This window comes from Heliangelus exortis, chromosome 15 (genome assembly GCF_036169615.1).
Source record: "Heliangelus exortis chromosome 15, bHelExo1.hap1, whole genome shotgun sequence".
Classification (NCBI taxonomy): domain Eukaryota; kingdom Metazoa; phylum Chordata; class Aves; order Apodiformes; family Trochilidae; genus Heliangelus; species Heliangelus exortis.
In genome coordinates this window covers 985,206-1,002,077 of record NC_092436.1, presented here as the reverse complement: position 1 = coordinate 1,002,077, position 16,872 = coordinate 985,206, and the positions used below count along the sequence as shown (strand labels likewise).

At 48.6% G+C, this 16,872-nt stretch overlaps 1 protein-coding gene across 5 annotated transcripts; it reads left to right on the top strand.

Moving 5' to 3' along the window:
• The first annotated feature begins 651 nt into the window (after window positions 1–651).
• On the top strand, window positions 652–16,587 carry NDFIP1 (Nedd4 family interacting protein 1). Of its 5 annotated transcripts, none has more exons than XR_011728818.1 (9): window positions 8,644–8,730; window positions 8,810–8,897; window positions 9,953–10,083; window positions 11,031–11,118; window positions 11,290–11,414; window positions 12,436–12,502; window positions 12,943–13,048; window positions 14,985–15,550; window positions 15,611–16,587. XR_011728818.1 is itself a non-coding variant. In XM_071758585.1 (8 exons), exons 1-7 carry the CDS (start codon window positions 800–802, stop codon window positions 13,044–13,046), a joined length of 642 nt encoding a protein of 213 aa, XP_071614686.1. In that variant the 5' UTR covers window positions 652–799; the 3' UTR covers window positions 13,047–13,048; window positions 14,985–16,587. The 5 variants fall into 5 exon arrangements, 2 of the variants coding, with proteins under 2 accessions (XP_071614686.1, XP_071614685.1); XR_011728820.1 differs by having other exon boundaries at window positions 14,985–15,618; window positions 16,045–16,587; XR_011728819.1 differs by having other exon boundaries at window positions 14,985–15,618; window positions 15,742–16,587.
• Window positions 16,588–16,872: the final 285 nt, after the last annotated feature.

Sequence of the window (16,872 nt, the reverse complement as noted above, 5' to 3'; positions counted from 1 at the left end):
CCCAGGACTGGTGGTTTCTGAGTGTCCTGGGGGGCACTGCTGCTTTCCCGAGGATTCCACAGCTTTCTTTTTAACACTTTTTGGAGGCTTTCACTGGGAACAGGCGCTGCTCCGGAACACACCTGGGGTACACACACCCTGTGGGCTTCCTCAGCTCCCACAGGCTGGCAGGGAACTGGGCCCATCGGAACCAGGCCCACATCAGAACCAGGACCATATCATAGCCAAGCCCACATTGGAGCTGGGCCCCTATCAGAACTGGGCGCTCATCAGAACTGGGCCCACATTGTAACGGGGCCACATCGGAACCAGGCCCACATCAGAGCCAGGCACACACTGGAACCGGGCCCCCAGTGGAACCAGATCCACATCGGAACCAGACCCCCATCAGAACCGGGCCCCCATCGGAGCCAGGCTCATATCATAACCAAGCCCCCATCGGAACCAGGCCCATACTGTAACCAGGCCCCCATCGGAACCAGGCCCCCATCAGTCCCTGGCTCCGGGATGTCTCCGGGATGTCTCCGGGATGTCTCCGGGATGTCTGCGGGTCTCCCCTCGCTCCCCTCCGCCCACCCCCGGAGCATCTCCCGGTCCTGCCGGCGCTGCCCCGGAGCCCCAGGCCCGTCCCCGCGGGCGGGCGGAGCGGGAGGCGGGCGCAGCCGAGCGTGACGGGCGGAGGGCGGGAGCGGAGCCCGCAGCCAGGATCCCCGGGGCTGCCGCCGCCTCCTCCCTCCTCAGCTGCCCGCTCGGGCAGCGCCGACGCCGACCCCCGCCCGCCCTCTCCCCTCCGAGCGCCATGTCGGCCGCCGAGCCCGGCACCGGCCGGTACCAGCAGGTGAGCGGCCCGGTTCGGCCCGGCCCGGTCCGGAGGGGAGGGCCGCGGTTCCGTAGGCCGCGGGGGGGAGGGCGGGTGGCGGGGCCGGGCCGGGATCCGCCGCCTCCGCGCTGCGGGGCCCGGGGCGCTGCCGCCATCCCCTCCCCTCCGCTGCCCTCCCCCGGGATCCGCCGAGCCGGGAAGGGGTGGAAGGGATGGATGGATGGGGGGGGGGGAGAGTTCAGCCCTGCCCCGAGGCCCCGCGGGGAAAGGGGGGAGTGGGGCGGGGACCGGGACCGGGGCGGAGGCCTCGGGGTTCCGCTGTTGTCCGGGCCGGGGCCGCGGTACCGGTTCCCCAGGCTTCGCCCCGGGGCTTCGCTCTCCGAAGGGGCCGAAGCGACCTTGTGGGCCCGGCCGCCCTCTGGCACGGCCTCTGCAGGGCAGCGGAACCGGGCTGGGCTCTTCCCGGGATCAGCTCCCTCTGGATGGACCGGAACCGGGCGGGAATCGGTTCGGTGTTTTACTTGCGGTCGACCCAAAGGCTCGCAGGCCGGAGATTGTCCTTCCTCGTCATCCCTGGGGCTGTTTTTCCATCCCCGCCTCCTCGGGGTTTTGTCATTGCTGTCAGGAGGGGTTCGGGTTGGCCCGGCTCCTGCTGGCGGGGTGAAAGTCAGGATGGAATCCCTCAGGGATCCCACAGCTCCCGGCTGCTGCCCCCGGGCTCACACCAGGAACAACCTCACGCCGGGAATATTTCCAACCTTCCCCTTGGGCTGGGATATCACTCAGGGCATGACAGCTCCAGGTGCCTCTTTTATACGTACTAAAAATGTCAAAGTCAAGGAAAACTTAGGCATTTTATTTTATCCTTCCCAGTCGTATTCTCTTCCAGACACAAATCTCTTTATTGTTGTCCTTGGAAATGGAAGGAGCAGGTAATGGAGGTGCCTTCTCTAATCACCTTTCCCATCAGGATCCTGACCCCAACAAAGGAATCTCTGCAGCCCCTGGAGATAGGGGACAGCAGGACACCCTCCAGTGCCTCCCTCCCAGACTGAGCAGCACATTCCTGCTTTCCTTAACCAGGAATGTTGTGAAGTTGTCCCCAGGTCCTGGCAGACAGGGAGCAGCCCTCTGCTGTGCCCTGCTGCAGGGTTAGGGAGGCAGGCTCTGCCCCTGAGGAGCAAACAAATGAAATGAAACGATGGGGGGGTATAAATGTATCTGCGTTTCTCTAGGTGCTTAGAAACTGTTGTTTTTTTTTTTTTTTTTTTTTTTTCCCTCACCTTCTGCCAGGCCCTGGTATTTGTGGTGTTGTTGTGAAGTGTGTTATTGCTGAACTGGTTCCTAAGGCTTGTGTTGCTCTGAAAAACCCTGCAAGCTGTTTGAACTGAAGATACCAAATGGATATTTAGATGAGGAAGAGGAGAGGAGAGGATGGGAGAGTCTCTCAAGCACTGAATGTCTCAGTTTTTTTCCATGCACTGAGTCTCCTTGTGTCCATGAATGTGCAATTAACCAATGGACCAGCCAGGAGAGGAATTGCAGGGAACTGGAGAGCTGGATCCAGTTGCCCAGAGAAATTCAGGCTAATCTCATGTCATCCTGTTAAGTTTACGAGGTGCTGGAGGAGACCTGGGAGTTTTGAAACGTGATGGTTTATTTTTCATGGGCTGTAGGGCTGGTGCTGTAGTCACAGAACCTGGCAGTTCCTGCAGAGCTGGATGTGATACAGCCCAAGTGTGCCAGGGTCATGTAACCCCTGCTCCAGGGGGTGCATCCACCACCTTGTTGAGCTGTGGGTGTATTAAAACACTCGTAGGGTTCCCTGAGTGTGTGTATTTTCAGGGAAAAAAAAAAAAAAAAAAAAAGTGATGGTTAATGAGGATGATTTGAGGACAAGATGAGTTTGAAACCCATCTGTGTCCTTTCCTGCCCTGTGGATGGGGCTGGGCCCCCTCTGCTGCTGCCCCCCAGCCTGTGTCTGCTCACTGATGGGAGGGATGCACAATGGCAGAGGATTTATTTGCTAAAGCCAACTTCCCAGCCCCTGCTCTGTGTCCTGGCATGAGATAAGCTGATAAAAAAATAGCCCAGGCTGACGCTGCTGGGTGATCTGGCACCCTGAGGGAGCCTGGCTGGCTGGAGAATAAAGCTCAAACTTCAGAGACAGGATCCTAGCTCCCCTCCCAGCCCCTTTTTTGGGGTTGGTTCCTCCTCTGCAGGCTGGTGCAGGCTGGGCTGTGCTTGTTGGGGGTGGGCACGGGAGCTGTTTTGGGGAAGGAAAGCTCCAGCACATCCTCTGGGTCTTTATTCTTTATTTCTGTCCCCAAAAAGGGACACGGGGAGGCTGCTGTCATTTTCTTGGGGAGTCAGGCAGGAATGGTGTAGGATTAGGTGGCTTAAAGCCCTTTCAGCATTACCCCTGGATTGGGAGCTCAGGGACAGAGCTGTATTTTGTCCTTAGAATAGAACCCAGCCTCCATTCTGGAAAAAAATAGCCAGGCTTTTAATAGATTTATTTACACTGCGTGGTACCTGAGGCATGCTTTTTACTCCAGGCAGTTGGAAATATATCTGATGTGTGTGGGTAATGTAAACCCACCTAGAAAATGGTGGGTGTGCTAAATAATCAGGGCATAGTCCTTCTTGAGTGATATTTCTTCCTTTTCCAGCTACTGGAGGCTTACATGGATCGTGAATCATTTTGCAAGGGGGAGGTGGCTATGGGAAATATAAGGAAGAAAGATTTTCCCAGTTTTTTGGTTTTCTTGCAGTGGAACTACAAGAAATACATTGCTGAAGGTACAATGTGAGTACAGCTTCAGTCCAGGAATGCTGACAGTGCTGACTGGGAAGGCAGATGTCACTTGTCACTTTGTGCTTGCCTAAAGCTTGTATTTAATTTTTCAGTTGAAATGGGTGTGGAGACTGAAACCCAAAGATGAGAATATACCCTATTTTTTAATGTCAGTTACTTAGTGATGTCAGGCTGTTGGTTTCCTTGGTGAGGTGCTGGTGGTGTGCAGAAGATGTTCTTGCTAAAGATAGACAACTGATAAGAGCAGTAAGAAAATTTCCAGGGTAAGTTGCTTTCCCTTTTTTTTTTTTTTTATATATATATATATATATATATATATATAAGTAGAAAATGTGTCCATTGACATCAGAGGGAAGATTAAGGGTTGGACTTGATGCATCATCTCTGAGGTCCCTTCCAACCCAGCCTATTCTATGATTCTATGATTATTTTAAAATGTTGCAGTGTAAAATGAAGCCACAAAGGTTCTGCTGGGGCCACATCTGTGTCTGGAGCACAGCACCTGTCAGGTGAGCTTGCAAGGATTTAGTGAGTTTGGGTGAAAAAGTAGTTATGGGATGAAAACTGATTCCAGCTCTGCTCAAAGGGCTTGGGAAATGCTGTCTCACACTAGTAGGGCTGGCAAAAAAATGCAGTTTTAAGGTGTATCCATTCCTTCTGTTTCTGCCTCCTGTTGTGGGGTATCCAGATCTCATCTGTGGTGGCATGGTGGGATTATTTTTTTTTCCTTGGAGATACTTAACATTCCTTAAAACAGAATTATGGTATATTAAGGTGGATTGCCTTGTCTCATAGCTTGTCATGATTCCTGCTGATCAATAAGCTGATATTGAGTTATGGGATCTGCAACAGCATTGAGCAAAAGTCAAGCTTGCAAAGTGGGGTCTGCTTAAAGTGAAGCAGAATCCATAAAAATAACTCTCTGAGGATCTGGAGTGGGCAGAAACTTAGATTTGCTTCCAAAGGGCCAGAGGTATGGAAGGAGAAGAGTGAGGAGTGTTTGTTGAGGTGCTGAGGTTGCCTTCCTGGGGCACTCCCATATTTAGCCCTGATTTTACCCAGTCTTTACCATTTGGCTTCCATAGGTTATGATTCCATTGTTCTAAAAAGCCCAATCCTATCCCATTTTTTAAAAAGGCTGATTCTCTGCCTGTCATTACCCCAAATATCTGCTGTTTTGAGAGCTCACAGAAACCATGGTAACAACTGAAAATGAGATCTGATTAGGGGTATCTCCATCCCAGGGTCTCTGTGGGATTCCTGTGCAGTTCTGCTCTGTGTGGCAGAACATCAAATAAAAGCTGAAATGCAGCAAGCATCCCTGTGTCACTGGTGATGTGTTGCTAAGGCAAAGCTCCTGGTAATCCTGGTTTAATGTAAAGAATATTTGTGTGCAGCCTAAGGAAGGGCTTGGGGCAAAAGGGAGTGAAAAAAGATCCAAAACTGTGCAGCCTAAAGACTTGGGGTGGAGTCAAAAAATAAAAGATCCAAGCTAAGTTTGGAAAATGTGGAAGAATTAACAGGTATATTTATTGGAAATGCTTTATTTAGAGTTTATGTGGGAAGAGTTAAAACATTTTGGAAGTTCTGAACCTCAGTGCTGCTGTGACAGGGGGAGGGGGAAGTGGTGTCCTGCTCAGAGCCCAGCTTCTGATGGTGCTTTTTGGGAAAAAAAAGATGTCCCTTGGTCTTACCCAGTCCTGCCAGGCTTTTTGGTAAAAAAAAAGATGTCCTTTGGCCTTACCCAGTCCTGCCAGGCTTTTTGGGAAAAAAAAGATGTCCCTTGGCCTTACCCAGTCCTGCCAGGCTTTTTGGTAAAAAAAAAGATGTCCTTTGGCCTTACCCAGTCCTGCCAGGCTTTTTGGGAAAAAAAAGATGTCCCTTGGCCTTACCCAGTCCTGCCAGGCTTTTTGGTAAAAAAAAAGATGTCCTTTGGCCTTACCCAGTCCTGCCAGGCTTTTTGGGAAAAAAAAGATGTCCCTTGGCCTTACCCAGTCCTGCCAGGCCACTCTCTGTGGTTTTAGCAGCTGGGTGGAAAACTCTTTGGTGTCAGTGACTCTGCCTTCTCTAAAGACAATTTTTTTAACACCAAAAAAGCAAGAGCCACGCTTGAGAAGCTGAAATCCATCAGGGACCCAAAGAAAGAACACCCCCAGCCTCAGCAGGTTCTGGGGGGCTCTGTCACCAGGTTCTGGGGGATCTGAGGACCCTGGGGGGCAGCTGCCCACCCCCCCAGCACAGTGAGCACCCAGGCAGGGCAGTGCTGGGCCATGCAGGAACTGATCTGACTCATTCTTCCTGTCACATGAACCCTTCCTGCTTGGCTGCTGAGCACTTAGTTGAATTTTAGATGCCTGGAATCATTAAAATAAAGCCTGGAAGGCATTTGTGTACCTTGTCCATTAGAAGGAAAAAAAAAACCCCAAACAACCCAACAATTGTTTTCTCTAGCTGTGTGCCTCCTACAGCCTCCAGCTCAACTTGGAAAAGTCATTATGGTTTTGGTGTCCTTACCTGGATTGTAGTGGTTTGCAGCCAGGAGCACGTTCAGCTTCCTTTTTCCCACACGGAATTACTGAGGCAGGAAAAGACCTCTGAGACCATCAAGTCCACCAGGCAGTAGCAAGAATTTGTATTTTTTTTTTTTTTTTCCCCGTTGAAAACCTTGCAGAGAATTCCAGGGGTAGGAATTAACTATCCATGTCCTCTTCTGTCTCCTCTCTTGTCACATCTGATGCTTTCCCCTTCCTTGGTGACTGTACTTTTAGGTTGTGGTCTTCTTTCCTGCAAATATCAGGATTTTAATCCATGATCCCTCCCGAGGAGAGCGGGTAAGGAAGGGTGTGCAGTACCCAGAGCCCCAGGGTCTGAGAGCCTGACTTAACATATGGAGCAAAATAAAAGCAACCAAACACGTAGGAGTGCTGAATTTTCCTGGAGAGGTTGAGGAGAGCATCTTCTGGGAATTGAGATGGAATCCAAGGGGTTTGGCTCTGCATTTCACAGGATTATCCCTTCGTTTGCCCCCGGTGCTGGGTGCAGGCTGCTCCTGGAGTTCTGCAGCAGTGCTCTCCCCTTTTTTTTTTTTTTATTATTATTTTTTTCTAGCTTCTTGTACCAGGCAATTACTTTGCCAGTTAGTTTGCATTTTCTCCTGATGACTGCACTCCGGGGGGGTTTGTAAGAGAAGCAGCTCTTGTTTCTTGCTGGATGGTGTGGAGAGGATGAAGCTGCCTTGCTGCTCCCTCCTCCTGGTGCTGCTTTTGTGTGGCTGCACCCTGCCACCTCCACGCGGGGCTGTGGCAGCCTCAGGTGGCTCCTGGGGACAGCCCAGGCAGCTGGGACAGGCACCACAGGGACTGGGTTTTCATCTGCATCACTTCATTCCTCCCTTCCTCAAGGAAATGGTTCAGCTGGGTGCCACGTGGGGACTGCTTACCCAGCAAGCTTCGGTTAATTTTTTTTTCCCTTTTTTTTCCCCCTTTTTTTTCCCCCCTTTTTTTTCCCCCCTTTTTTCCCCCCCCCTTTTTTCCCCCCCCCTTTTTTTCCCCCCCCTTTTTTTCCCCCCCCTTTTTTTCCCCCCCCTTTTTTTCCCCCCCTTTTTTCCCCCCCCTTTTTCCCCCCCCCTTTTTTTCCTCCCCTTTTTTTCCTCCCCTTTTTTCCTCCCCTTTTTTCCCCCTTTTTCCCCCTTTTTCCCCCTTTTTCCCCCTTTTTCCCCCTTTTTCCCCCTTTTTCCCCCTTTTTCCCCCTTTTTCCCCCCTTTTTCCCCCCTTTTTCCCCTTTTTTTCCCCCCTTTTTCCCCTTTTTTTCCCCCTTTTTTTTCCTTTTTTTTTTCTTTTTCTTTTTCTTTTTCTTTTTCTTTTTTTTTTTTTTTTTTTTTTTTTCTATCCCATCTGCTCATAAAAGGAATGGGGAGAGGGTGATGCTGCTGGGCTGAGCTTCATCTGGCAGCAAAACCAAGCACAGGGTCCTGGTGCCCTGTTCTTTGGGTCCAGGTGCAGTGGGTGACAGTGCTGCTGGACTCTCCTGTGTCATTTCATCCCCCTTGGATGTGGCAGCAGCTCTGCTGATGTCCCCACCTGCTCCCCTGAGTCATTTCAACCTCATCAGCTTGAACTCCCTTAGCAGAAGATTTTTTTTCTTGGCTTTTTTTTTTTTTTTTTCCAGGGGATGTGGATTTCTTTCATCTTGGGCAGCAAAGGGAATAAAAACCCAAGCAGCAGATCAGTTATGTATAGAACAAGACTTTCATTTAGAAGCCTAAGCTGATTTGCTGTGGGCTTTTTTGTTTGTTTTTTTTTTCTTTTTTTTTCCTATTTGATAAGACACACAAACAAAATAAGAACATATCCCCACCCTCCCACCTCCTGGCAGGAAACTCTTGGGAAAAAAACTTGAATGGCAACATATCTGTCCAAAGAAAAAAAAGGAAGATAATCCTGGATGCTTTGAAGGTTATTGGCAGGGGGGATGGTTGGAGAAGATGTCAAGGAAGGAGCTGCAGGGCTGCTGATCACAGGAGGGCTCAGAACACCTCTGTTCAGCCAAGCAGCTCAGTCCCAGGGGGGTTATTTGGAAGAAGTTGTCTCCTGCATCACAGCTCAATTCCTTTGCTGCTGCTGAGGAAGGCAAAGAAGGAAATAAATAAGTGAATAAATGAGGTGTCAGCTGGTGTGGAGGTCCCATTCTGGTGTGTTTCTGCTTCTCTGCTGGTATTGCCAGCTCTCTGCTGGCAGCCTGGGTTTGCATAGCTGCCTCCTGCAAGTGCATCTTTGAAACGTTTGATAAGCTGCTGGGTCGTTTATACAGAGCCCGTGGGAAGCAGAGGGCACCAAACAAACTGCCTCTTTTTCAGTGTGAAAGGTTGGAGGGAAATGGCAAGATTCGTGCTTAGATGTATCGTTGTGTAACGTGTCCCTGGGGGGGAAAAAAAAACCCAAACTCAGCAAACTTCCTCGGCAGAGCCAGAGGCAGCAATGGAGTTTTTTGTTGGGTGTCTCCTGCTGTTCCTTGGACTAAAATGGATGGGAGTGCAGCTCCTCAGCAGCTGCTGGAGTGGCCTGTGGTGCCCCAGCTCCCAGAAGAATCTGTTGTGGGGAATTCAAACTCCAGGGGTGTAATTCCCCAGCTCTGGAGGAGTGGATCTCACAGGTCTCTGTGTGTCTGTTCAGCTGCAGAATGAAGAGGAGCCAGGAGAGGCTGGGGCAGTGATGAATGATGCCCCTCCACCCTACAGCAGCATCTCTGCAGAGAGCACGGGTGAGTGGAACCCAAAGGCAGCAGCAGCTTTGCTCTCCTCTTCCTTTTTCACTGTTTTTATTGCCAGGAGGCATTGCAGCATCCCTGCCCGGGCTGCACAGGATCAGAATTGATCCAGAGGTTGTTGTTCCTTGTGGTTTAGAAGCAGCATTTGGGCTGCAGTCGTCTGATGTCATCCCATCAAGGGGTGTTCAAGTGACATTTCTCCCTGTTCTTAGTAGCTGGAGGACAGTTGAAATCAAAGTGCCAGGAGAATTTGTGGTTCCCCTCTCATTTTTTGGCACTGGGGTGGTGCTGTGCTCCTTCCAAAAAGGACTGGTTGCTCACAGGGAATTACAGAATTCTGTCTGCAGTTTTCAGTAACTAAGGGCTTGGTCATAAGGGTTCTGTTTCTCAATCTTCCTGTGGTCATGGCTCTGACAGCTTTTAGCAGAACACCTTATTTTGTGTTGGTTATGTCTCAGAATATTGGGCAAATATTTTCTCTCTTTTTTTTTTTTTTTTTCTTTTTTTTCATAATCGGTTTCTCAGATAAGATCCAACACAACACACTGCCAGCTTCCCAAGCAGCTGGCCAGCTTTGGATGGAATTTGGAATGGTGTGTGACTGAGTGTCCTCCCTTGGCACACCAACCCCACAGACATCCCCTTAGCCCTGGGTCTGTACCAGGTCTCTGGGGCTCAGAAATGGATTTTTGTTCCAATCCCCTTTGCCCTCCATCTTCCAGTCTCTCTCTGGAGGAACTGATCACCGGGGGCCTCAGGCTTGCAGCAATCCTTCTCTGGCTCACTTGGGAGCTGAAAATATGCCTGCTTCTGTTTGTTGAAGTCAGGAGAGGCACAGCATGTGTCATTGTTTTAAAAATAAAAGCTGCCAGGGGATGGGGAAGTGGTGTTGCTGTGCATCAGATCAGGTGCTCCCTTGTTTTTCACTCTCTCTTTCAGGAGGGGCAGGCTTCAACCATCTGGGCTTTTTGGAAATCAAAATTAACACTTCTCATTCCCAACAGGGTGTTCTTCAGGAGTTACCATCTTTACCACTTCTTTTTTTGCAGCTTATTTTGACTACAAGGATGAGTCAGGCTTTCCAAAGCCTCCCTCTTACAACGTGGCCACGACGCTGCCGAGTTACGATGAGGCAGAGAGAACCAAGGCTGAAGCCACAATTCCCTTGGTTCCTGGCAGGGTGAGTACCCTGGGCTCTGGAGATTTCTTCTGTAGGTTCCCTGCCTTAGCTCCAGCCCATCAAGCATCTAGACTTTCTTTTCCTTCTGTTATTTTTGAAGCTTTCTGGGGTGGTGTTGTTACACGCTTCTTGTGCTCTGTGGCTGATGTTGTTGGGTTGTTGTTTTGGTTTGTTTTGTTTGTTTTTTTGTTTTTTTTAATTTTGCCCTGGGTGGGTGTGATGATGTAAGACATCCCAGTAATGCCAGCATGTGCTATCCAGATTAGTTTGGCAAGCTGACAGAGGAGCTGAACTGTAGCTGTGTGCACTGTCACTGGTTTCTGATTTTTAAAAAAAGATTTAGGATTAAATGTTCAGCCCCAGAGCACATCTACCCTTGGTACTTCTGCCTCTCACTTAGCTGACTTTTCCAGAGGTCAGTGTAGCTGATACAAGGATGGTGAAACCAATCAGTCAGAGTAACTATTTTGTCATTTTTTATTTCTTTTTGTTTTCTCAACCTTATCTCTTGTCCAGCCTCTTCCACCACCCCTGCTAGCATCAGGTCTTTACTGCTTGTTACACTTCTCAGAAGCCAAATCCCTTGCTGAGATGATAAGTTTAATTTTTTGATGAGCAGGGGAATTCTTCACAGTGAGAACAGCAACATGCCCAGTCTCAGCTGTCCTAATAAATAAAAAGTCTGCCAGTGACTTCATATTTCATGCCCTCATATTGGGATGAGAAACAGGAATTTTTCCTGCTTGCATTTGGAGCCTTTTGAGGCTTTAGAATTTAGGATTCCCCTCCTGCCCCACTGTGGGGCTTTTCTTAGATGTAAATGAAGCACTTTCTGCCCCTTCCTCTCCAGGGCTGAGCACTTTGCACCCCCAGGTGCAGGCTGGGCCTTGCTGTGAGGACTGGAATGACCTAAACCCACCCCTGTCTGCTCTGCCTTTGGTTTGCAGGATGAGGACTTTGTGACACGGGATGACTTTGATGACACTGACCAGCTGAGGATAGGGAATGATGGCATTTTCATGCTCACTTTCTTCAGTAAGTACCTGGGGGAGCTTCCTTTTTTTCCAGGCAAGGACCTGAAATATCTATTTTCACACTTACCTAGCAGCAGGAAAATAAAACACTGTGCAAGGCTTTCATGTTTTTTTTTTTTCTCCTTGAAATCTAAAGAGGGTTTGACCTGCTGCTTTGCTCCTGCTTTTTCAGTGGCATTCCTGTTCAACTGGATTGGATTTTTCCTGTCTTTCTGTCTGACTACTTCAGCTGCAGGACGATATGGGGCCATTTCTGGGTTTGGTCTGTCTCTTATTAAATGGATCCTGATTGTCAGGGTGAGTTGTGTAGGGGAAAAACACATGGATGGACACTGATACTCTTTTTCCCTAGCTCCTTTTTTATCTCACACTGAAGTTAGTTACACATTTAGCTTGCTGTAATGAAAAAGATTTTCATCCCCTTATTCATTGACAGCAGAGCTTTTTCATCATTTGATCCTGGAATTAGTATTGCAATAAAAGAAAAAAATAAATTACACACCCAATTCTGTCTCTGTCTGACAGAATATTGGATGAAAATGTGTGTGTGTGTGTCAGCAGCAACCAGAATCTGCTCTCTGTAAAAATTTTTATCCAGCTAAGACAAGCTCTGCTGTCCACAGGGGGATGTTTCTCTCCAGGGGGATGCTCCTTAGGTGCTCCTCTGGCAAAGAAAAATTCTCTGAACTGTGGGATAACCGTGAGAAGGCTGAGGAGGAGAGGGAAACAGGCACCTGGGAGCTGGGAGTGAGGTTTGCTGGTGTTGGTTGGAGGATGATGCAGCCACCTCTTTGTCACCGGGCTGGGAGAAGCCCTTTGGTGCCCTCTGCTGTGACCTTCCTGCGGCACAAGCAGCAGGGGAGCAGGAGGAAGCTCATTCCTCCGGGTTGCTGGAATTCCTTATAAACTCTGGGCATATCCAGGCTGTCAGGACATCTATGGACATCCCTCAGGCAGGGAGAGGAAGGGGCTGAGGAGCCCGGGGGACAGGGGCAGGTGGCATGAACTCTGGGTTTGGTTTCAGCTTTGAGAAGAAGCTTTTGTGAGGTTTTTAAACTTGAGTAAGATGAAAACAAACAAACAAATTGGGCTGCATTTGCCACTGACTTAGTGAAATTCACTCTGGTGGGGGCTGGTCTGAAGTGTGTAGAAAAACACTAAATAAAAGCTGGTGGAAAAGCTTGTTCTCTGCAGGCTGTGCAGTGCTCTCTGAGCTCTCTTGGGTGCAGTGGGCTTGATCTGGTTGCTGCTGAAACATTTGGCTTCAGAAGCTGCTGTGTCCCCTAATGTACATGTATTATTTTTATTTTTTTCCCAGTTCTCCACCTATTTTCCTGGTTACTTTGATGGCCAGTACTGGCTCTGGTGGGTCTTCCTTGTACTAGGTGAGTGTTTGTTCTGGGGGCAGAGGGAATGCATGCTTGAAACTCTCTAAAAGTGCAATTAGGGCTTGTGTGAGCATAGTTTTAGTGGCTATTAAACCTCCAGAAGGAGGAAAGAAGAGAACAATGCTTGTTTTCAGAGTCACTGATGCTCTTACTCTCTGGAAGAGTGGGTTGTGGTCTTTCTTTGTTTATTTTTATTTTTTATTCCTCCTTTGGAAGTGCCCGGATCTCATTTGGAATGAAAAGTTTTGTGATTGCCTGGGGAAAGTTTGTTTCTTGAGACTGGCTGAAATGGGAAGATAAGGTGTAATTGTGACCCAAAAATGGTTGTTTTTAATCAGCTGTTGTGCATCCCAGCAGCTGAGGTACCAGTATCAGTTGAGCTGCTCCTTTTCTAACCAAGAAACCAAAAACTGGACAACTGTGTTTCTTCCATCTAGGTTTCCTGCTGTTTCTCAGAGGATTTATTAATTATGCAAAGGTCAGGAAGATGCCAGATACTTTCTCCACTCTCCCCAGAACCAGAGTTCTCTTCATTTACTAAAGGTAAAGGTTCTGCTTTCCTGATTTTGTTGTGTTTTGGTTTAAACTCTATTTATAGCCCTTCTTTTCAGCCAGCCTTTGCTTTGCATGCATATTTTTAGAACACAAGGCATCAGAAAAGTCTTTTCTTGCTATTCCCTCCAGACTGACTGGGTGGGGAGCAGAGGAACACTTGACATTTCTCCCTGGGTTTTTGCTGGGAGGAATTCTGTGTCCATCAGCTTCCCTGAGTGTCTTTGCCAGGTGTGGCTGCCAGAAACGTGTGGTTGTGTCCCAAGCAGGAGTTAAAGGTTACAGAATTTTGTTAGGACATTGTGCCAGTGCCTTTGGCTCACGTCCCAGGAAGAGCAATTTGCCTGAATTTCCTGTGCTGCTCCAATTTTCTGCCAAATTCCTCAAGAAACTCAACTCCTGCACCCCCCCTGCTCTCGGGAAGCCTCTAAGGCCCCAACCTGCCTCAGCATCTTCCCAAACCTTTGGCTTTAGGGCTGAACCTTAATGTCTGCTGCCTTAATGGGACTGGAAAGGAGGAGGCTTAAGCAGTTGTGCCCTTCCAGCATCATTTCCTGCTCACAGCAGATAATGGCCCTGCATTTACTGCCCCTCCCTGAGGGGAAGGAAATCCTGTAATAGGTTCCTTCCCAGATGGTGAGTGCAACACGATGCTCCCTTTAGAAATGCCAGCAGAAGAGGAGATTTCCCCAAGACAGGCCTGAAACAACTGCAGCTGGGCCATAAAGAAACCAAACAAACCCCGGGTCTACAGGAGGGTGGTGGCATTAAATTGTTCAGCTACTAAACCCAAAGCCTTTCACTGGGCAGGTTCTGCCTCCTCTCTGGAAGGAGACACAACCCCAGCACTCTGCAGTGGTTCCCAGCTTGAGTTTCCCGCTGCTGATAGTGTGTAAAAATAGTTCAGTCAATTTATTTAAGTGTTTCAGCTCTGTTTAACAAAATTAGGGTTTATGACCTCCTCCAGGATTTGTAATATCCTCTCCAATTCCTGCTGAATCACCAGAGAGTTTCTTTCCCTCACGTAGCGTGAAGGTTCCGGCATCAGCTGGGTTGTCTGCAGCTTGTGCTCACTGAACAGGTTGGGTTTGTTGAATTTTGCTTTTTTACAGGAATTTATTATTAAAGGAGCCATTTCCTGCGTATGGAACTGGAAATTACAGTTTTAGAGACCTTGCTCGGGAGGACAGAGGTGTAGAGGGTTTTTTTTTTGCTACATGTTCATTTACGTGTTTAATTTTTTGTCATTTTAGAGCTTCCAAAAAGCATCCTCTCTTTTAGAGAGATGGAGATAAATGTCCAGAGCCATTTATTAATATTATAACTTCTGATGCTTTGCCTGAAAACAAATCTGCAATGTGAAATTCTGGGCAGGGAAGCCACAACAAGATTGGATTTCAGTGTTCTTCAGATGGGCTCCCCTCTGCAGGGCGTGGTGAGAAGGGCCCACTGAGGGATCCTCTTCACTGTGGAGCAGGGATCATTTTTGGAAAATTAGGAGAGGAGTAATTAGTGCAGATCAGAAAATAATAACTGGTGGAAAGGAATCCAGTGGGCAGGTTGGTGTTTCCTGATGGATTTTACCCACCCAGCTCAGCAGAGGCCACTGGCTGTAGGACAAGGTCTGAACCAGTGTGGCTGGAACAGAACTCCTGTTTCTCTCTCACACCACAGCACCTGAGAAAAAGGTGCAAGAGGCTTCTAGGGGCTTTGGCTGCTGTGTTTCTGTTCCCCCTAAGGAACTGGAACTCTTCAGAGCTGTGAAATATGCACAGAACTCCAGAGTGTGTCACTGCAGTGGTGTCATTGTGTGCAGAGAGGCTTTCTGAGCCTTTAGACATCCTGCACTCTTTGTGCTCTGCATCCTTCCCTGAGCCCAAACCACAGCCTAACTATAGTTTCAATACTCCATATCCTTCTCTGACAGATGTTTTCTGGCAAGTGTCTTCCTGCATTACTGAATTCTCCCTTCAAGAAGCAACAGGACACCTGCAGGAAGTGAATCAAGATTCTGGAGTAGAAGAAAAAAAAAAAATATATAAAAAAATCATCACCTGCTTTAAAATAAATAAATAAATAAAAGTACTGTCGGGTTAAAAAAAAAAAAAACAAACAAAACAAACCTTGCACACACACAAAAAAAAAAAAAAAGGAAAAAAGAGAAGCATTTCTTTCTATTTGTTTCTAGGTGTAAAATTTTAATAATGAATGCAGAGCTCTGTGATCATAGTGGCTAATGTCTGAACAAGCTAGTGCAGTCCAGTCTGTGACGTGCTCATGCAGCCTCTCTAGGTCCTTTCTGTCGTGCTGTGGGTGGCCTGAGCCCTGTCCCCAAAGCCACCAGGGGACAGGATTGCTTTAGGTCCTCCTCCTCCTCCTCCTCTTCCTCCTCCTCCTCATCCTCTTGGGCCCAGGCAGCTGCATGGGGCTGGTGGCAAGGGGTGGGAGGAAGAGGGCAAGGGGTGGCATCACCCCTGAGGTGACATCAGTGAGGTCAAGGGGTGGCATCACCCACACCAAGGGGTGGCATCACCCAGGGGTGACATCAGTGAGGTCAAGGGGTGGCATCACCCACACCAAGGGGTGGCATCACCCCTGAGGTGACATCAGTGAGGTCAGAAGGTGGCATTGCCCCCACCAAGGGGGTGGCATCACCCCTGAGGTGACATCAGTGAGGTCAGAAGGTGGCATTGCCCACACCAAGGGGTGGCATCACCCCTGAGGTGACATCAGTGAGGTCAGAAGGTGGCATTGCCCACACCAAGGGGTGGCATCACCCCTGAGGTGACATCCATGAGGTCAAGGGGTGGCATTGCCCACACCAAGGGGTGGCATCACCCCTGAGGTGACATCCATGAGGTCAAGGGGTGGCATTGCCCACACCAAGGGGTGGCATCACCCAGGGGTGACATCAGTGAGGTCAGAAGGTGGCATTGCCCCCACCAAGGGGTGGCATCACCCAGAGGTGACATCAGTGAGGTCAAGAGGTGGCATCACCCAGAGGTGATACCTTTGTGCCACTCCCACCCAGCAGGGTCCCTGCGGGTGGGATCCTGGGGGTGCCACGGGGAGAGGAGGGGATTTGTCCTGGAGGCAGCACAAGGATTAATTTTTGGGTAGTCTATCTTCTCAGTGTTGTCGTGTGTTTTAATTATTTTAACTTCCTGGTTTAATTTGCTGACTTTTTGGACTCTTTGGGGTTTTCACAGTGCACCTTGGTAGTGTAAAAAAAAAAAACAAAACGAAAGCTCATGTCGCATCTTTGTATAAAGAAATTCCCTTGCAAAACAAAGGCTATTTTTTTTTTTTTCTGGATTTTTTTTTTTCTTTTTCTCTGGCTTGGGACTTTGGGGACAATTCCTGTAATCCCTGCTTTTTAAATTTGTGTTAGCAGAGCCCATGATGCTTTCTAACTGTAGATTTCATGTGCACTTCTGTGCTTTCTGCCAAGTGGTTTCATTCACTTTGGAGTTTTACTATGTTCAAACTGTAAATACAGCAGAACCTTAATAAATGTCACTTATGTAGCACTTTTTGGTGTTTATTTTACTTTCAGTGCTTGGTTGTTGGTTACAAACCCTGATTATCCGTGGGAATTCGGTGACTTTTCCCTGGAAGGTGTAATCAGAAATCTCCAAGGGGTTTTCAAACCCTGAGAGATTCCTCCAAAACCAGCCAGGAAAGGATGGTTCCGTATTTTATCATTTTTTTTTAGAGGGAATGTTGTTTTTTCCCTTAATTTCCCATCTCTAACCTCTCCTGCAATGATTTGGTGGTGCTTTTGGCTCGTGGCTGAACTTCCCAAACGTGTGGAG

What these genes read in the sequence shown, in the direction of transcription:
- NDFIP1 (XM_071758584.1), top strand. Translation starts at nt 8,659, where the DNA reads ATGGATGGGAGTGCAGCTCCTCAGCAGCTGCTGGAGTGGCCTGTGGTG. An exon ending in TTCCCTTGGTTCCTGGCAGG is followed by an intron (nt 10,084 to 11,030) that starts GTGAGTACCCTG and finishes TTTGGTTTGCAG; the next exon opens with GATGAGGACTTTGTGACACG. An exon ending in GTGGGTCTTCCTTGTACTAG is followed by an intron (nt 12,503 to 12,942) that starts GTGAGTGTTTGT and finishes TCTTCCATCTAG; the next exon opens with GTTTCCTGCTGTTTCTCAGA.